Source organism: Geotrypetes seraphini, chromosome 8 (genome assembly GCF_902459505.1).
Source record: "Geotrypetes seraphini chromosome 8, aGeoSer1.1, whole genome shotgun sequence".
Classification (NCBI taxonomy): Eukaryota; Metazoa; Chordata; class Amphibia; order Gymnophiona; family Dermophiidae; genus Geotrypetes; species Geotrypetes seraphini.
The window spans coordinates 55,395,857-55,417,414 of record NC_047091.1 but is presented as its reverse complement, the minus strand read 5'-3'; the positions used below and the strand labels follow the sequence as shown (position 1 = coordinate 55,417,414).

The following is a 21,558-nucleotide window of genomic DNA, read 5'->3' as shown; positions in this document are numbered from 1 at the left end:
GGCCTAAAAGTCCCTGGATACGTCCAAAAAATAGGTTTGATTATCGGCATTTGGATAACCTGAATTATAAGTCTCCAAATGCTGACTTGGGTGGGTTTTTAGACATGTTTAAGTTTTGATTATGAGCCCCATATATTTTACAGCCGTGGAGGGGCATAATCAAAAGATACGTCTAAGTTCGTTTTGGGTCTAAGTCGCTACTCGCCCAAAGTCAGACATGGGAAAAGGTTCATTTTCGAAAAATACATCCAACATATTTTTTTTCTCGAAAATTGTCTAACTAAGTCCAGCCGTCTGATCATCCAGACCCCAGACCACTAAGTTGTCCATCTTTATATCTCATTTTCATCCAAAAAATCATCTGTCAGAAACGTCTAGAAAAAGACCTTTTGGACATGAGCAGGGTTAGCAAAGTGATGGACTAGACACCCAAACATTGCACCAGAGTAGTGGGGTATCTTACAGGGCACTGCTGTGAACTTTACAAAAAGGGTGCTACATACACATCTCACCACAACAACCTTATATGTCATTGTGAGCCCCCCCAAAACACCCCCCAGAACCAACTAGACCTACCTGTCTACCACCCCAATAGCCCTTATGGCTGCAGGTGCCACTTATATGGCAGTACATAAGAGTTTGGGCGGTTTTTGGGGGGTGCTCATGTTTCACCTTGCATGCAGTGGTTAGAGTGGTTTATGGGCAGGGCTGTGGAGTTGGTAGATAAATGTTCCGACTCCGACTCCTCAGTTTTATGTACTTCAGACTCCGACTCCAGACTCCGAAATTTCCTCCGACTCCATCTCCTCGACTCCGACTCCACAACACTGGTTAATTTTCAGATCGTTAAAATGGAATGTCAAGTTGAGAGAAATGAGCATTTTCGACACCACCTTCTTTTTGCTTTTAATCAAGGTTCTAAGGCCGCAGAAGCTGCTCGCAACATTTGTGCTGTGTATATAGTGGGTGCTATAGCTGAAAGAATCGCTCGTGATTGGTATACCAAGTTCAAAAATGGAGTCGGTAGATAAATGTTCCGACTCCAACTCCTCAGTTTTTTGTACTTCTGACTCCGACTCCGACTCCAGGTACCCGAAATTTCCTCCGACTCCGACTCCACAGCCCTGTTTATGGGTCTGGGTCCTTCTCTCCATGGTTCACTAGCCCACCCCCAGACCACTTAAGCCACCTCTGTGCAGCTCTACTAGGCTTTCCTATGCTAGGCTGCCAGGTGCTGATGTTCTGGAGATAGATATTTAAAGTTGTTATTACAGTTTTTATGGCAGTGGGGGTGGATCAGTGATCACTGGGGGAGTGTGTAGGGGTCTGTACTTTGTTCCTACAGTGGTTATCTGGTCACTTTGGATACCTTCTTGTGACTTAGACCTGGTTTTAGATGGCCTAAGTCACAAAGTCCAAGTTCCGTCTAGGCAGTGTTGTAAAACTTTCAGTTATACATGCAGTACGACAAAGTCTAGGACAGCCCATGTCCTGCCCAAATCCCGCCCTCACCACTCCTCCTAAAATGCCCCTTTTAGCTCTGGGCGTACTGCAGTACTGTGAAGGCCTAAGTCATTTTTAGATACGTCTAAAACCCGGTTCAATTATCGACACTTGGACGACTTGTCTCACTGATCGTCTTAGTGCTGAATTAGGCTGATTTTTAGACATATTTCTATTTCGATTATGAGCCCCTTAGGCTTTTCTGTTAAATTAATATGCTTTTGCTGATCATTCTGTTCCTATTTGTCTTTCAACAGATAAGTAAGAAATATGGCCCAGTGTTCACAGTTTATTTTGGCCCAAAGCCAAATTTGGTTCTGTGTGGATATGAGACCATAAAGGAGGCTCTGATCAACCAATCAGATCAATTTGGCGGCAGAGGACCTTATCCAGTCTTTGACACTTACATTAAAGGAAATGGTAAGAACTGAATTATCTATAGGTAAAGATAAGAACATAAAAACATAAAGTGTGTTATACTGATCAGACTAAAGGTCCATTGACCCAGCACTCCATCCCCAATAGTGGCCAATTCACGTTATCAATCATTTTTTACCTTCCCTTTAGATATAAGACCTTCTTAGATAGGACCCTAGCCAGGGCCGCCATCAGAAATTTCTGGGCCCCTTACTGAGCATCCTATTGGGCCCCCCCACGCACCCCTTCCCCCCCCACTTTTGTCCGGGGGGGGGGTGCTATCAGGAAATCGGCAGAGGACAAAAAAAAGTATGACAGCAGTGTTTATTGTTTATTGTTGTGCACAGCAGTAGCATAATACAGGAATTTGTGCTATGGTGGCCTAGGACCAATGTTTCCTCTAAGGATTGATGAGGTGTGTGCAAAAAAAAATATGCATGAGCGACAAGTTACATACTCCACAAATTTATGTGCAAGCACGGAGGACGCATTTTTAAACAAATGTAGTTTATCCTTGTACTCCTTATGTATTTTTAATCATCTATGGATATGTTTGTATGTTTATTGTTCAAATGGTTTTATTTATTTCCCCAAATTTATTTTTGTTATACGCATTCAAAATATTTGATATTGCGTTTAAATCAAAATCTCAATAAACTTGAAACGAGTGCCCGTGAAATTGTGGGAGGGTTAAATATTCAAAACTTAGAAGAATAACAATTTACTTAAAGTTTTTGCTACGCCAGCTTTCTGGTATCTTTACATACAGTGGCGTACCTAGCATATGTAACACCCGGGGCCCATCATTTTTTGGCACCCCCCCCCCCCCCCCATCTGTAAGAAAAACATGATTTTTAGTAACAAACCACATGTCACACATGAGTACCTAGGAAAAGGCAGCATCTTATATATTGCAGTGAGCAGTGCATCAATACACCCATTGTAAAACTAAACAAGCCAGACCAGCACAGATCAATCCTACACCATCAATCCTAACAGAAAACCATGTCTTTCAAACACACAGAACACAGAAAACACTTTCACCTAGTATGGAATATGTCATCACAAATGAACCCCTCCCCCTTTTGCAAAACTGTAGTGTGGATTTTAGCCACGGTGGTAACAGCCCTGACGCTCATAGAATTTTGAGCATCAGAGCTGCTAAAAAAAATGCTCCACAGTTTTGTAAAAGGGGGGATAAAATAGAAATACACAGTTTCAACGCTCTAGCTCAGAGATGCCCAAACTTTTTGGGCTTGCGAGCTACTTTAAAATGACCAAGTCAAAATGATCTACCAACAATAAAATTAAAAAACACAAAGCACACTATACGCTGAGAAAATGTTAATTATCATTCCTATTCTGGGTTTTTTTCAAAGAGGTCAAGGCAGATGACTCTATGCATTGTCACCTCAGTAACAACTATACATAAATAGACAAATATAACCCCCATCCTTTTTATTAAATCACAATAGCAGTTTTTAGCGCAGGGAACTGCGCTAAATGCCCAGCGCTGCTCTCGACGTTCATAGACTCCCTGCACTAAAAAACACTATTGCGATTTAGTAAAAGGGGGGCCATAGTGCAAAATATAGACAGCATATATAAATTCAGACACATTTTGATCACTAAATTGAAAATAAAATCATTTTCCTACCTTTGTTTGGTAATTTCATCAGTCTCTGGTTGCACTTTATTCTTCTGACTGTGCATCCAATACTTCTTCCCTTCTTTCAGCCTCTTGTATGCTTCCTCTCCTCCAGACCTCATTCCCTCCCCCAACTTTTTCTTTCTTTCTCTATGTCTGTCTTTCAATGATTCTGTGCCCCGTTTTTTTGCTTTTTTTTTTCTGGCTCCCTGTCCCCCCCCCCCCCCACACACACACACACCTTCTTTCTTTCTTTCTTCCTGCCTCCCCCATGCCACCACCGCGGCGGAATAGGCTGCTGCTGCTGCCGCTATCAGGAACAAATGTAACTTTCAGCACTATTTACTAGGTAACTTGGAATGAAGCCCACATTAATATTATAATCAACTGAGAGTGTTTTTCTCACAGTATTCCTCCTTCATTCACACGTGTAGTTAATCATTCACTGTTCCTCAGCGGGCCACCATGCGCTCAAACAATCTCATTGAGCATGGCTTTACGTCCCCCCTCCTCATCGGAACCAGCGTGTTTTTTCTCTTATTTTAAATCTTATTAAAGTTTATAAATAAAGTTTAAATACTTAAAGTACTTAGCTTTGTGCTAGATGTTAAACCGGGGAGTTTTAGTATGTACCACCGACATGTTTCGCCCATATAAGTTGCTGGGCTTTATCAAGGTTCATGCTCCCTGCAAAATATAAAACGGAAAAGCTAAGTTCCCACAATTAACCTTCCTAATTTCGTATAAAGTGATTTAAAACCATTATACCCCTACCTTACCTCATTTTACTTTCACCACCATAGCGTCCAAAACGGAATGGCGGTCTAATACGCAATCATGTGATTTATAGGTTCCCGCCCCCAACGTCATCCACCTTTCTGTATGTGGGGGGTGACGTCAGGGCACGGGAATCCCGAACAAATTTTTATTATTACATTAACCAAATACACTGACATGTATATATCGCATGGAGGACATACCCTGTCAACCCAGATATTAAAGAAGTCTTATATTAACAGGAGTTTATATTAAAGAAGCCCATTCAAGTTCATTATTTAGTCCATAAGGGGTTACTGAATTTAACCGATAAATCCAGCGTTGTTCCAACGTATTTAATTTCTGTTCCCAATTTCCCACCAGCTCACATGTATCAATGTGATCAATAATTCTCCATTTTAACTGGAAGCTTTATCCATACAGTGTTGAACAATCGGGGCTTGTTCGACTCCTGTGTTAATCCTTGATTTGTGTTCATTCAGACGAACAGATATTGCTCTCTTCGTACGCCCCACATACACAAGGTTACACAAGGTTACAAGGGCAAATAATTATGTAAACTACCCTAGGAGTCCTGCAGTTAGTGTTTGTCCTAGCTCTTACTACATATCCCGATTGGGGAATCCTCCACTCAGGGCCCTCCAGGTTGGAGTTGCACCACTGGCAATGTTGGCATTTTTCGTGGCCTTTAATCATACTGGGGTTCATAGGTATTCTAACTGGCTTACTCAAGACTTGACCAATAGTCCTTCCTTTACGGTGGGAAAACAAGGGGAACTCTGCGAAGCCCTCATGTAGACTAAGTATGGGCCAAAATCGTTTAATCTGGGAAATTAAAACTCCTGAAGCTTTGGAGTAAGGTAAAACGCATATCAGTCGTTCTTCCTCTTCAGCACTTATTTTGTCTTGTAACAAAAGCTCCCTTTGCGCATACCGCGCTCTAATGTAAGCTTGTCTGATGGACCTTATAGGATACCCCCTTTCTAGAAACCTAACCTCCAGATCTTTTGCTACTCTTTTAAATTCAGACAGAGTGGAACATATCCTCCGTACTCTCAAGTACTGGCTAACCGGTAAATTATATCTTAAATGGTATGGATGGTAGCTATTGAAGTGGAGCAGGGTATTCCTTGCCACAGTTTTTCTATATAAAGTGGTGTGGATCCCTGTATCATCTTTATTTAAAAGTATATCTAAAAACTCAATCTTAGTACTACTGGAGTGGGCTACAAATTGAAGGTTAGGATTGATGGTATTAATCCATACGCAAAATTTATTGAGATCGTCTTCTGAACCATTCCATAACAGAAAAATATCATCTAAGAACCGTTTCCAAATCTGGATCGACTGGAAAAATTCAGAAGGATATATCATATCTGTTTCAAATTTGTCCATATACAGGGTGGCTATGGACGGGGCCACTGTTACTCCCATAGCCACCCCCTCTATTTGTTGGTAAATGATCCCCTTATATTCAAAAAAACTATCCCTGAGGACCCATTCTGCTAATCTGTAGAGGAAAGGATTGGAAATTCTCAAGTGTTCAGTCCTCTTTGCTAGTGTGTTTTCAATGATAGATAAAGCTTCATTTTGGGGAATCTTCGTGTATAGGGAGACCACATCCAGTGTAACTAAAATTGTGTCATTATGGGGGGTTATCTCTTGAAGGGACCTAAGGAAGTGCGAGGAATCCTTCAGATATGATTTAACCTTAGCTGCTTCAACCCTCAAGAACGTGTCCAGGAACTTCGAAAGTGGTTCAAGAAGACTCGCCCTGGTGTTAACAATAGGCCTTCCTGGAGGTCTGGTGATACTTTTATGTATTTTGGGCACAAAACGGATAGTGGGAGTCCTAGGGTATTTCTCAAGCAGGAACTGATATTCTTTGTATGTGATATGGCTTTGTTCGTAATATTGAGTGATGTAAGTATAAATACTCTTCATCAAAGGGCCTGTAGGGTTTTCCGGCAAAATCTTATAGGCTTTTGAATCAGACAATTGTCTATCAGCCTCCTCTTGATATTGTATTATGTCTTGAATGACTATTGCTCCCCCTTTATCGGCTTTGGAAATCTTAATGTTGTCCATGTCTCTGAGTTGATGGAGTGCCTGATACTGGTGGTATGAAAGATTGTATTGAATATCAGAGGCATCAGGAACAAGCCATCTCCCTGCTTCTCTTCCCTGCAGGGCCGACCAACTCTCGCTGCCCGACGTCAATTCTAACGTCGGAAAGGACGTTCCGGGCAGCCAGGCAGCGATTGGCTAGCCAGAACGTCCTCTCGACATCAGAATTGATGTTGGGCCGCGAGAATTGGTCGGCCCCGCAGGGAAGAGAAGCAGGGAGATCAGTGGACCGCCCCCCCCTTGCTATGCCACTGGAGCAGCAGTGTTTCTGGCCGGCTCGTTCGTTCAAAGCCGCAGGTGACGGCTCCTTGCGAGATCCGCACCTGCGTCTGAAGCCTCTCTGATGTTGTGACATCAGAGAGGCTTCCGATGCAGGAGTGGATAGCGCAAGGAGCCGCCAACCCGCGGCTTTGAACGAATGAGCCAGCTACTGCTCCAAAAGGAAGAGAATGATGGCCTCCAGACCGCGGGCCACAAATAAAACCTGGAGAGCCACACGCGGGCCGCGTGTTTGAGACTGCTGCCTTAGAGGGAACACTGCCTAGGACCCTGGGGGAGCCCGGGCCCCCTGTCGCCTCCGGGCCCCTGAATGCAGGACTGGTAGTACTGCCCTGATGGCGGCCCTGACCCTAGCATTTCAAGCTGGTAGATAACAATCTTGGTTAGGTAAATGTATTCAGCAAGCTATGTTATCCTATTGCATTTTTCAGAAATTAATTAAGACCACTTTGTTCGATAAGTTTATTACTTAATGAGTTTTATTATTGAAATTCTATCTTACAAAAAATTTTTTTTTATTGTATTATTGTATTTCGATGATTGTCCAGCTCTTTTTAGTGTAAACTGCATAGAACTTTTGGTTATGGCGGTATAAAAGAATAAAGTTATTATTATTACTCAGAAAAGATTCATTAACCAACTCTTGTCATACCAAGCCAATTCCAGTGATCCTGAACTGAGCCAAATGGTTAAATTGCTAGTAGAATATCAGCCCCATATATGCATTTTAGAAAGCTATTAAAAACCCACCTGTTCTCAAAATTCATGTAAACCCTCCAAAGTAGCATATCGAAGTAAAACTACTGTTACGAGAACTTGTTGATGCCAGTGTTCTATCTGTCCCCTCAAAGCTCACTAGAACTATGGCACTAGTTTCAGTAGTCCTTATTCCAGTATAAGTCCAGAACTATTATAAAAAGTGTATACTGGATAAGAATCTTAACCTTGCAGACTCATGAGTGGATAAATGAAAAGCCTCAGCCCCACCACTCCACCGCTGTAATATCTTGTTACTGCGGGAAGAAATTACGTGGTGCAATCATCACTGGCTATTTCATTCATTTATAAGTGCTTTTTGTTTAAATAGTATGTTTAAATAAATAATTTATTAGGTAATAGTAAGAAATACTGAGGTTCAGTGTACTTATCTTATGCCAGCTAAACCCTGGGAACATGACCCGACATGTTTCGCACCGTCTGTGCTGTATCAAGGGTCCCCCGGGTTGCCTATGTCATCCGACTCTGTCTATGTTTGTAAAAGACTCTTTACAAAAATAGACAGGGTTGCCTATGTCATTCAATCTCTGTGCGTCCATGCTTCGGTGCCCGCGCATGTGCAGTAGAAGGAGTCAGCGGCGGTTTCCCCATCACCCTCCCTCTGCAACGCTGGCTCCTTCTACTGTGCATACGGAAGCACAGACGCACAGAAGCGACCACCACGGTGGCGATTCCCCCCTCCCGCCCTCATTCCATCTAACAGGACCAAGGAGAGCTCAAAAATAACAGGGAAGCTGGCATGCCGACACTCAGCATGTGGTTGGCGGTTGTTCAGGCTGGGGACGGTGGAAACGAATAGCAGGAGGCAAAAGGAATGATTTAAGGGTAGGTGGGAGAAGGGGGCTGGAGCTGAAGTGTCTCAGCGCATGAAAAAGAAAGACAGACACACAGAAACACGGGGCAGGGAGAGAGACAGAAAGAAAGAAAGACGGGGCAGGGAGAGTGACAGAAAGAAAGATAGACACAGAGAAAGACAGTGGGCAGGGAGAAAGACAGGGGGCCAGGGAGAGAGACAGAAAGAAAGAATGACAGACAGCGGGCAGGGAGAGAGACAGACAGAAAGAAAGACAAACAGACAGCAGGCAGGGAAACAGACAGACAGACAGAAAGGGAGCCAGGGAGAGAGACAGAAAGAAAGACAGACAGACAGGGGGGCCAGGGAGAGAGACAGAAAGAAAGAAAAAAAAGATAGACGGGGCAAGAAAGAAAAAAGAAGACGGGACAGGGAGAGAGACAGAAAGAAAGAAAGACAGACAGACATATATTCTAGCACCCGTTAATGGAACAGGCTTATACACTAGTTGCTAATAATGATATAGCCTGTATTTGTTTTATGCAGCTATATTAGATTAATTTCAGTAGAAATCTTGTTGGCAAGATATCATTTTTTTAACTGTTTATACAAGAGCTTCATGGGAAACATGACATCTTGATAAATAATACAAACAACAGGGTATCCATACCCCCAAGTTATCTTAGAGTAGTTATGTCCAGAGGTGTAGCTAGGGAGGTTGGCGCCTTTGGCAGTGGCACCTGGCATTGCTGTACTGTATACCTCCTCCTGCTCTTCCCTGCCATACCATGCACCCCCTCCTCGCTCCTCACTGCTTGAGTGCCTCCCCCGCACCCTGTGTACCTCTTGAAATATTTCCTGACGCAAACAGCTTCTTTCTGCTGTTTGCACCGGCCTTGCCTCCCCAGGAAGTAATGTCAGAAGGGAGCTGAGGCCGATACATGCAGCAGGTGGAAGGTGCTACTCGCACTGGCATACATTTCAAGAGGTATGCGGGAGGGGGCAGAGGAGAGGCGCCAGTGCCCCTGTGAAAAAGGCACCTGGGGCAGTGTGTCCCCCCCCCTCCCCCTCTTTTTATGCCACTGGTTATGTCCATTTACAACCATATATTATACAATTACAATTGGCACGTCTATCCCGCACTTACTTCAAAGAGTTCTGTGCAGTTTACAAAGAAGAATCTAGGCATTCCTAGGAAAATACATCTTCAAGTAAAATACTATCAACTAACATTAACAGACTAAATAAACTTTCATTGTAACTTATTGTGATAAAGGAATTGGCCCCATAGTTTGTCAATGTGCATCACCAGGCCGGGCTGCACCCAAGTGGGAAAGGCCGAAAGAGCCCGAAGCACACGGCGCTGACCGAGCGGATTATCAGTTCTTAATTGGAGTTGGTGGATCAAGTAAAATAAAACACCCAGTTTGCTTCCAACTCAAAACACTTTATTCCAATTGGACTTTAGTTTTCAAAAACCCCAAATTGTACTCATAGTTCAAAAGAAACGTGCATTTCACAGATACAGTCCAAAATGACTACTTTCATGCAGTTTGATTCAATCTCTTGCTCACAATGATTTCTGGCAGAGCTCAGGGCAGAAGGGACCTCCTCCCACAATGACTGCTGGCTGTGATCCCTCCCAAAATAGGACCCACAATCCAGTCTATGAGAAAAACCCAAAATGGAAAAATATCTCAGAATTACTGCCAGTGCTAACTGAGAAAGCTAGAATCTCAGCTGGTTCTAGAGGCAATCAACCCAAAGCCAGTGAAAAGGGTGTGTCTTCTATGCAATGGAGGCAGCCACAAACCCACAGAGTGCCTGAATCCTCTAAGACAGTGGTTCCCAACCCTGTCCTTGAGGACCACCAGGCCAATCGGGTTTTCAGGATAGCCCTAATGAATATGCATGGAACATGTTTGCATGCCTGTGACTTCCATTATATGCAAATCTCTCTCATGCATATTTATTAGTGCTATCCTGAAAACCCGATTGGCCTGGTGGTCCTCCAGGACAGGGTTGGGAACCACTGCTCTAAGAAGCAAACCTGTACAGCTAAGGATTCCAAAGACAGAAAGCAGTACTTCACAAGGCAGGCAGGTAGAAAACCTCTGGAATGCGGCTTCTGATAATTCTTCTGATGGTGATTATAAGGATATTGAAATTGGGATTGTACTATCGCCCACCAGGACAACTGAAGGCAAACGACCAGGACCTGGAGGCTGAATTGAGGCAGGTATGTAAAAGCGGAAGTGTGGTGGTGATGGGGGATTTCAACTACCCTGGGATAGACTGGAGCATTGGACACTCAAATTGCATGAGAGAAACAAAGTTCCTGGAGGCAGTGAGGGACTGTTTCATGGAGCAGCTGGTCTCGGAACCAACAAGAGGAGATGCCACCCTTGACCTAACCCTCAACGGGCTAGGGGGAGCCGCAAAGGAGGTGGTAGTACTAGAGCCACTGGAAACAGCGATCACAACATGATCCAGTGCAAGCTAGAAATGGGAACATCAAAAGTGAAAAGAACTACAACAACAGCACTCAATTTTAGAAAAGGAAATTACGAGGCCATGAGGAAAATGGTGGGAAAGTAACTCAGCAACAGCTCAGAGAAGATGGAGACCATAGAGGAAGCCTGGGCCCTATTCAAGGGCACGGTACACGAAGCACAAAACCTGTATGTCCCCAGGTTTAGGAAAGGGTGCAAAAAAAATCAAACCAAAAACCCGGCGTGGATAACAAATGCAGTGAGAAAGGCGATAAGTGACAAGAAAACATCATTTAGAAAATGGAAAAAGGACCAAACTAAGGACAACCAGAAGGAGCACAAGTGGTTAGGAAAGCAAAAAGAGAATATGAGGAGAGACTGGCGGGGAAAGCAAAAAACTTCAAACCATTCTTCAGGTATGTGAAGGGGAAACAACCAGCCAAGGAGGAAGTGGGACCTTTGGACGATAGAGACAGGAAGAGAGTGGTTAAGGAGGAAAAAGAGATCGCTGACAGGTTAAACAAGTTCTTCTCGTCAGTCTTCACGAGAGAGGACACATCCAATATCCCAGAACCCGAGGAGAACATAAACGGAGACCATGATGAAAAGCTGATCCAACTAGAAATAAGCAAAGAGGATGTTCTCAGACAGATAGACAGACTGAAGAGCGACAAATCACCAGGTCCGAACGGCATCCAGCCAAGGGTATTAAAGGAACTGAGAAACGAAATAGCGGAAACACTACGCCAAATTTGTAACCTATCCTTGAAAACTGGGGAGATCCCAGAGGACTGGAAAATAGCCAATGTCACGCCCATCTTTAAGAAGGGATCAAGGGGTGACCCGGGAAACTACAGGCCGGTGAGCTTGACCTCGGTTCCGGGAAAGATGATGGAAGCACTGGTCAAGGACACAATCTACGAACACATAGAAAACAATGGACAACTGAAGGCGAGCCAGCACGGCTTCTGCAAGGGAAGATCATGCCTCACGAACTTACTGTATTTCTTTGAGGGAATAAACAGCCAGGTGGATAAAGGGGAATCCATAGACATCATTTACCTTGACTTCCAAAAGGCCTTCGATAAGGTACCTCACGAAAGACTACTTAGGAAGCTGTGGAGCCACGGGGTGCAGGGGGATGTCCACCGATGGATCAAACACTGGTTGGCAGGTAGGAAACAGAGGGTTGGAGTAAAGGGCCATTACTCAGACTGACAATGGGTCACGAGCAGAGTTCCACAGGGGTCGGTGCTGGGACCGCTCCTGTTCAATATATTTATCAATGATCTGGAGACGGGGACGAAATGTGAGGTTATTAAATTTGCTGATGATACCAAACTCTGCAGCAGAGTTAGAAATACGGAAGACTGCGAAGACCTGCAAAGAGACCTAACGAGACTGGAAGAGTGGGCAAAAAAGTGGCAGATGAGTTTTAACATAGAGAAATGCAAGGTCATGCATGTAGGGAAAAAGAACCCGATGTTCAGCTACAAAATGGGAGGATCACTGCTAGGGGTGAGCAACCTTGAAAGCATCAGCACAATGTGCGACAGCCTCAAAGAAAGCGAACAGAATGTTGGGTATCATTAAAAAGGGTATCATGACCAGGACGAAGGAAGTCATTATGCCGCTATATCATGCAATGGTGCGCCCACACCTGGAGTACTGTGTCCAGTACTGGTCGCCGTACCTCAAGAAGGACATGGCAGTATTTGAGGGGGTCCAGAGGAGAGCAACTAAACTGGTAAATGGTATGGAAAACTTTTCATACGCTGACAGGTTGAAAATGCTGGGGCTGTCCTCCCTGGAAGGGCATAGACTTAGAGGAGACATGATAGAAACCTTCAAAATCCTGAGGGGCATAGAGAAGGTGGACAGGGACAGATTCTTCAGACTGTGGGGAACCACAAGTACAAGGGGTCACTCGGAGAAATTGAGAGGGGACAGATTTAGAACAAATGCGAGGAAGTTCTTTTTTACCCAGAGGGTGGTGGACACATGGAACGTGCTTCCAGAGGTTGTGATAGGCCAGAGCACACTACAGGGTTTCAAGGAAGGTTTAGATAGGTTCCTAAAGGATGAGGGGATTGAGGGTTACAGATAGATGTAGAGGTAGGTTACAGAAATGGTCAGGAACCACTTCACAGGTCACAGACCTGATGGGCCGCCGCAGGAGCGGACCGCTGGGTGTGATGGACCTCTGGTCTGACCCAGTGGTGACAATTTCTTATGTTCTTATGAAATACCAGAAGAAATATTTATGAATGATATAGAAATGGAGCCTGAAGAGTTGAGTGGGTTTGAAGAAATGGAAACATAAGAAACCTGTTTCAAGTTTCAAGTTTATTAACTTTTAATATACCGACCATCAACAGGTATCTGGCCGGTTAACAATAAAATTTTAAAAAGAAGAAAAAATAATAGATATTTAAAGATGATGAGAGTGAACATCAAAGACATTAACTGGACAGACTTGAAAGTGAGGATAAAAAGGGAAAGGAGGGGAAAAGTTACATAATTTGAGAAGAGAAGGAGAAAGTGGGAGTAGGGTAAAACATATTGGGTGGGGTCGCTTTTTTTAAAGCGGTTGGTTGAGTAAGAGAGAAACAGAAAAGAGAAAGAGAGAGAAAGGAAGAAAAAAAAAAAAAAGAAAAGAAAAGGACATGTAAGAGTGTTTCAAGTAAAGTGGTGCTGCCTCACCATAATCTAGTGAATAGGAAAGTTAAGACTTCAAGTGACTGTTTTGAATAATTGCATTGAGACTGTGTGCAACCTGAGCAAGTAGTGCAAGCAGATTGTAAAGTTCTAGAAAGCCATTTTTGTTGTCCTGGAAGCTGGTAAAATACAGCCTGAGAAAGTTGCCTTTGAAACTTTTGTATTACCAACTAGTTTGGGATTAGTTGGGCAGGGGATCTGAAAATACCCAGAATTTCTAAAGGTGGAAGTTTTTTGTTTCATCATGGAAAGTGCTTCAGAGGCAAAATTATAGAAGTCTACCAGATTGTTATAATCCTTATACAGAATAAGCACAGTGAGCCAATAGGCTGATTGGCTACCCAGAAGTATTTTTCTTGAGATTTTGATTTTTGGAAATTGTTGAGTATTGAGGGGATTTATGTGTTATCACCTCAAGAAGATTTGCACTGGAATATAAAGTGATAAATAAAGAGAAAATGCACACTGAACAGTTTGTGCAATAACATTTATTTTTGTTTGCATAACCCACTCCCTCCATTCCTCGCTATGCTGCTTGGCCGAGGTTTGGATGACCTAGGTCAGGGTTCTGGTCTAATCCAGTCTGGGCCTTACCAGTTCACAGCATATGTTAAAAAAGCACAATCCCAGTACAAATCCATGCAGCATTCCACTATTCGCCTTCTTCCATTTAAAAAATTGCCCTTTTTGCTATATTCTCCATTTTCTATCTTATAATCAATTTCCAATCCATAATACAGCATTGCCTTGTATCTCAAGTCTTTTTCATTTTCTCAGAAGTCTCTCACGAGAGACTTTGTTGAAAGCTTTCTGAAAATTTAGATATACTAAGTCAACTGGCTCCCTTTTATCCACATGTTTTTTCACATCTTCAAAAAATCTAGCAAATTGGTGAGGTAAGACTTCCCTTGGCTGAATCCATATTGACTCTCTCCCATTAAATCATGTTTTTGAAGAGTTCAGTAATTTTATTCTTTATAATAGTTTCTATCATTTTGCCCACTGTTTAAAAAAAACTGGTGTTGCGTTGGCCTCCGTCTACTGTATAATGGCAGGTTGTAATTTACCAATAGGAGACCTGCATTTTTAGGGGCCTATAGATAGGGCCAGAAAATCTGAACTCCATCTTTCTAATGGGCAACTACCCATCGTATTATAAAGGGCAGTAGTGCATGTTCTAAAGAAGAACAACCTTGACCAGGATAAGCTCAAAAGTTGCTAGCCTGTGTCTAACATCCATTTCTAGGAGAACTTATACAACGGTCATACTGTATTCAGCTTAATGATAGACTAGAAAGAACTGGCAAGATTCAAGTCAATATGTATTCAGACCCAATTATGGAATGTAGACAATCCTTGTTATCCCTACTAGTTGATTATCACAGAAACCAAGATAGAAGATTCACCTCAATGTTCGTACTGCTGAATTTCTCAATTGCTTTTAAAACCATGGGCACAGATCCTCTCTATCAGACAGATCCTGGGTCAGATCCTCTCTATCAGACAAGCAACAGTCTACATGGTTTAGCTGTACCTCATTGCCACTGTGGGCACAGACCTTTGGCATACCACAAGGAACAATACTGTATTAACCTATTCTGTTTAATATCTGCCTTAAGCCACTAGCTAAGTTGATTTGGTTGATTGATACTCCATATAGATAACAACCCTCCATACCAACGATAGCTTTCATTTTCCTGCATCTCTTCCATGGTAGAAACATAGAAACATAGAAAGATGACGGCAGAAAAGGGCCACAGCCCATCAAGTCTGCCCACTCTATTGACCCACCCCATTGAGTGCTAGTGACCCAGTTCCTTAACTTGGCCCTCGTAGGGATCCCACGTGTATGTCCCATTTATTCTTAAAATCAAGCACGCTGGTGGCCTTGATCACCTGCACCGGAAGTTTGTTCCAGTGATCTACCACCCTTTCCGTGAAGAAATACTTCCTTGTGTCACCACTAAATTTCCCCCCTCTGAGTTTGAGGGGGTGCCCCCTTGTGACCGAGGGTCCCTTGGGAAAGAATATATCGTTTTCCATCTCGACGCGACCAGTGACGTACTTAAATGTCTCAATCATGTCACCCCGTTCTCTGCGCTCCTCCAGGGTATAGAGCTGCAGTTTGCCCAGTCTTTCTTCGTATGAGAGACCCTTGAGTCCGGCGACCATCCTGGTGGCCATCCGCTGGACCGATTCAGCTCGAAGCACGTCTTTCCGGTAATGTGGCCTCCAGAATTGCACACAGTATTCCAGATGAGGTCTCACCATGGTTCTGTAGAGTGGCATTATGACTTCAGGTTTGCGGCTGACAAAGCTTCGATTGATACATCCAATCATTTGCCTTGCCTTAGATGAGGCCTTCTCTACTTGTTTAGCAGCTTTCATGTCTGCACTGATGATTACCCCCAAGTCCCGTTCCTCTGACGTTCTAGCTAGCGTTTCTCCATTCAAGGAGTATGTTCTGCATGGATTTCCGCTGCCGAGATGCATGACCTTACATTTATTAGCGTTGAAGCCCAGCTGCCATGTCGAGGACCAGTTTTCCAGCGTGATCAGATCCTGCGTCATACTGTCCTTGAGGTTGCTTTCACTTACTATGTTACACAGTTTGGCATCATCGGCAAACAGTGATACTTTACCCTGAAGCCCCCGGGTTAGGTCTCTTATGAATATGTTAAAAAGGGATGGTCCCAGGACTGAGCCCTGCGGCACTCCGCTAGTCACCTCCGAAGTCTCAGAGAGGGTGCCGTTGACCACCACCCTCTGAAGTCTTCCACTCAGCCAATCATTGACCCATGCAGTTAGTTTCTCACCCAACCCCATTGATTTCATCTTGTTTAATAGTCTACGGTGTGGGACACTGTCGAAAGCTTTACTGAAATCCAAGTATACTATGTCCAGAGCCTCTCCTGAGTCTAGTTTTCCTGTCACCCAATCAAAGAAGCTTATAAGATTAGATTGGCATGACCTGCCTCTTGTGAATCCATGTTGACAGGGATCCCTTAGATTCCCTTCATCCAATATCGAGTCTAATTTACCTTTGAGTAGAGTTTCCATGAGTTTACACACTATTGATGTGAGACTCACAGGTCTGTAGTTCGCTGCCTCTGCTCTACAACCCTTTTTGTGCAGAGGAACGACGTTTGCTGTTTTCCAGTCCAGGGGTACTCTCCCTGTACTTAGGGAGAGATTGAAGAGCATGGCTAGCGGTTTTGCCAGAACATCGCCTAGTTCCCTGAGCACTCTTGGATGCAACTCGTCCGGTCCCATGGCTTTGTTCACCTTGAGTCCTGACAGTTCTCTGTAAACATCAGCTGGTGTGTTTGTTTAGATCTTTAAGACAGATCCCACATGCTTTATGATGAAAACTATTCACCATTTTAGTAGTCATCCTCTGGATCAACTCCGCCCTGTTTATATTCAATGTTTTTAGCCCTCCCAATGGTGCTCAGAATAGGTTACAAATTGGGTACTCAAGCATACTTTCTATCTGTCCAGTCTTAACTAATGTACCTGGTCTTACCAGGGACTTATATAGAAGCACCATCACTTATTTCCTGCTGGCCATTCCTCTCCTAATATCTCTCTCCTTCTGGCTTTTTCTGCTTCCTTATCTACCTGTTTGGTCACTTTAAGACCATCACTTATGATGATCACCTTTTTTGTATGCAGAAGAACTTTACCCTCATACTGTACCACACCCTTACATAGTAACATAACAAGTCACTTTATTGGCTTCCCATCTGTTTCAGACTACAAGTCATACTCCTCTTGCTGACCTACAAATGTACTCACTCAGTTGCTCTTCACTATCTCTCTTCACTTATCTTCCTCTATGATCCCCCCATGAACTCCATTCAGCTAGTAAATTCCTCCTATCTGTGCCCTTCTCTTCAACTGCCAATTCCAGACTCCGTCCCTTCTGCCTTGCTGCGCCATATGCTTGGAACAAGCTGCCCGAATCCCTACGACGGGCTCCATCTCTGGCAGTGTTCAGGGCCCAGTTAAAAGCCCACCTCTTTGAGAGTGTTTTCAACTCCTAACTACTCTCACCTTGAGTTCTGCATCCCCAACCCTATATGTCATGTCTGTCTGTCCAAGTTTTTAAGCAACAGTAGGCATGCATTAGTGCTTGCCACTACTTAGTAAAAGGTCCCCCAGATTTGTAATTTCCTCCAGAAAAGCCCGTAATCCTCCTCTAAACCTAGCTCCTTCTGAAGAGACTCCCCAATTCAGGAACGAATGTAAAGGGCATACAATTAAGAGAATTCTCTAGAACTAGATGGGTACAGGAAGTTGGGAAATTTTAAACCTTAATGAGATTGAAGTTCTGATCAACACATCCTGGACAGCCCAAGGACATGGCTATCATTATTAGCAGTTAGACTGTAAGCCTGCAAGGACAGATGGGAAAAAAGAGTACCTGATCACTATTGAATGTATTGTAAACTGCTTTGGATGAATCTCTTCATAAAAAAGTGGTTAATAAATCCCAGTAAAATAAAATAGTAGGAGTGGAGGAATAGCCTAGTGGTTAGAGCATTAAGATATAACAACCAGGAAAAATTGATTCAGATCCTGCTGTTGCTCCTGTGGTCTTGAGCAGCTCATTTAACCCTCCATTGTTTCAGGTACAAACTTAGGGGCCCTTTTACTAAAACTGAGCATATAATAATGGATATTAGCAAGCACTAACAACACCCCCCCCCCTTTACTAAGCCGTGGTAGAGGTTTCTATCGTGGCACAGAGCACTAAATTCTCCGATGCTGCTACAACACTCATAGAATTCCTATGAGTGTCAGAGCATTTAGCACCCCAGGCTGCAGTAGAAGCCTCTACCGCAGCTTAGTAGAAGAGGGCCTAAATGCGGTACATCCTATTTTATACCTATGGGTCTCCTGGCACTTGGGTCCAGATTCTATAAACGGTGCCTGAAGATAGGTGCCTAGGTCAGTGCACCTAGTTGATCTAGGCACCTAACTTAATTTTTTAATGAGCTTAATCAGTGCTGTTAATGAGCAATAATGAACTCATAATTGACAAAAATTAAAATTAAAAGGATGGTAGGTGCCTAGCTCGGTAGGCATCTATGAATTTCAGGCTGACGCCTAGTCCATGATTTACATGCTGTTTATAGAATCAGGGCATTCGTGCACTCTAATGCAGTGTTCTTCAACCACCGGTCCATGGACCAGTGCTTATCCACAGAAATTTCTTGCGGGTCCACAGGGCCAGCACGTGCATCAGGCCCAAAACAGTGTTCTTCAACCGCCGGTCCACAGTGCGATCGATGTGGCGTTATCTTCGAGCCAGCTCCCTCTTCCTAACTGATTCAGTGTACAAAGCCATGGGCAGTGGCTCCTACGGGCATCCTGCATCTGAACCGGAAGTCTTCTCTCTGACGTTGCAACATTAGAGAGAAGGCTTTCAGATGAGGCACGGGACGTGCAAGGTGCAATTAGTAGTATTATGGGGGCAAGGTCTAGGGTGGAGATTGGGTAGAGATGGGCGGGGGTCTGGCCCACGACTTAGCCCAGGGTTCTTCAACCGCCGGTCCACAGAATAATTATTTTATTTCTTCCGGTCCATAGGTGTAAAAAGGTTGAAAAACACTGCTCTAATGTGCTAAGCTTTAGTTAAAGGGCTCCTTAGATTGTAAGTTATCCAGAGCAATATGAACTGTACCTGAATATAATTTACCTTGAGCTACTACTTTAAAAGGTGTGAAGAAAATCCAAATAAATAAATAAAAGTATAATTAAATACAATTGTAGGCGCAAGTAAAGTACGGTTTTCTCTATAGCAGAGAATGTGCGGAGCAGAATGGTACTCGACAGATTAGATGACCAGCCTCATTCAGTGTCTGCCAAAAGGCATGGAGCATGTATAGGAAGAAAAATAATTAGGAAGTTTGAGAATATCTGTGTATGAATAGATCATTCTTCTCATTATCATGGGCTGTCACAACCAATGCAGAGCAAGCCCAACAGTTTTGGATGCTTCTCAGTGGCTTTGTTAACTAGTTTCTTTTTCATTTTCTTCTTTCAGATGTGGCTTTTAGTAATGGGGAAAAATGGAAGGAGCTTCGTAGATTTGCTCTGCAGACCATGAGAAACTTTGGAGTGGGGAAAAGGAGCATCGAGGAGCGGATCCAAGAGGAGATTCAGTTCCTCATGAAAGAGTTCAGAAAAACCAACAGTATGTATTCGTTAATGCATTTAGTAACAAAGTAAATGACGGCAGATAAAGACCCAAATGGCCTATCCAGGCCTATCCAGTCTGCCCAATCGTACACACTATAAGAAAAAGAACAATTTAAATTAAATCATGAATTTAGATATTTCTGGGCCAAAAACCCAGAGCTCAGCCCGGTACTGTGCATAGGTTCCATCTACTGGAGTCTCCATCAAAGCTCACTCAAGCCCATCTAAACTATCCCATCTGTCGAAGCCCTCCCTAGCCCATCCTCAACTGAATTACCATATACAGAACATAGGCCGTGCAAGTCTGCCCAGTATTGGCCTTAGATCTCCAATTTATACCCATCATTTTCTGATTAGATTTATTCATGGCTTTCTTTTAATCGTGCAACCTAACCTTTTACATACTACTAGTTATTTCAAGGCATAAAGAAACTCTCCATTCTTTTACAAAATCCACAGTGGTTGATGATTGAAATTACAGCATGCCTTATTCTGAGCTGCCCGTGAAGTATCTAAAGATATTTCAAATAATTCAGAATATTGTGGCACATGTGGTTATGGTTTATCGCCCAACCACTACTCGCCAATTACACTGACTTCCAAAAATTGAACAAAAAGGTTTAATTTTCTAGTTCTAGCCTTCCAAGTTTTATTAAGTTTTAATATTTAATAAATAAACTCTAGTGGTACGACCATCTCAGGGTTTGTTCTAGCCAAGGATATCTCTTTCAGATACCCACAGTGTGAATTATATGGAGGATATAGTTGAACATTAGAGCCAGGGTTGGTGTTAGGGGGGGTTCAAACAGGGAAATTGCCCCGGATCCCTATGCAACAGGATATCCCAAGCCTGCTTGAAGCCTTAGAAGATGCAGCCTACTGGATGGGCTTTGGGGATTCCTCCAAAATTTCTGTCCTGGGCTTTGGCATGTTTGATACTAGACCTGGCTACAGCATTTTCCACAGAGAACTGAAATGTAGAATAATTTCCCTCTGAGATGCATCAGGGAGTTAACAATCCTGCTATTTAGGAAGAAAATGGAAGACCTTCCTATTTCCAGAAGCCAATGGTTAAGGTGTAAATGGTACCAGAAATAAGGGCAGGCACTGGGTCAGGAGGAACTGGAATCATACAGCAGGGTTAAAGGTGTCAGATAGGAAGTCATGTTCAATTCACAGGTGGGGGAAACAAACACAAAAACCTTATTTTTCTTTGTCCTAATCCTGTAGGATCACAGCATGCAACATATGCTGCTGGGCTCTGATCTGGTTCACAGATTTACCAGCAGAACTATGAGCATTTCAGTGAGGCCAGCCTGCAGTTCGTTGGGTCCAAGAAGTCAGACTGGCTATAGCAATGGCAGTTGAAGTTCCAGTTCATACAAAAAGTAGTGTAGACATATACAGTGGGGCATCACTCCTTCCCTCTGAGTCTTCCTAGCCTAGCTGTAGCCTGAGCTTTTATACTTCCTCATTCCTGTCTTCCTAGCTCCACCCCCTCTTGTGTCACTTCCACCTTGGGAGGCGCTATGGATCTTAAGATAGCTCTGACACTCACTCCCCGCAACGATCCCCCCATTTTATAGTTGAACATCGGGTTCTTTTTCCCTACATGCATGACTTTGCATTTCTCAATGAGTTTTAACACTGAGAAATGCAAAGTCATGCATGTAGGGAAAAAGAACCCGATGTTCAACTATAAAATGGGGGGATCATTGCTGGGGGTGAGCAAACTTGAAAGAGACCTGGGGGTGATGGTAGACACAACATTGAAAGCATCAGCACAGTGTGCGACAGCCTCAAAGAAAGCAAACAGAATG

The 21,558-nt window shown here is 43.4% G+C and overlaps 1 protein-coding gene across 1 annotated transcript in view; it reads left to right on the top strand.

Annotated features, from left to right (window-relative positions):
* Nucleotides 1-21,558, top strand: part of LOC117365326 (cytochrome P450 2F3-like) — a 57,272-nt gene that overhangs the window by 12,959 nt on the left and 22,755 nt on the right. Inside the window, exons 3-4 of the mRNA XM_033955632.1 lie at nt 1,761-1,923; nt 19,584-19,733. Coding sequence (XP_033811523.1) covers nt 1,761-1,923; nt 19,584-19,733 — 313 coding nt within the window. The remainder of the gene's footprint in view (nt 1-1,760; nt 1,924-19,583; nt 19,734-21,558) is intronic.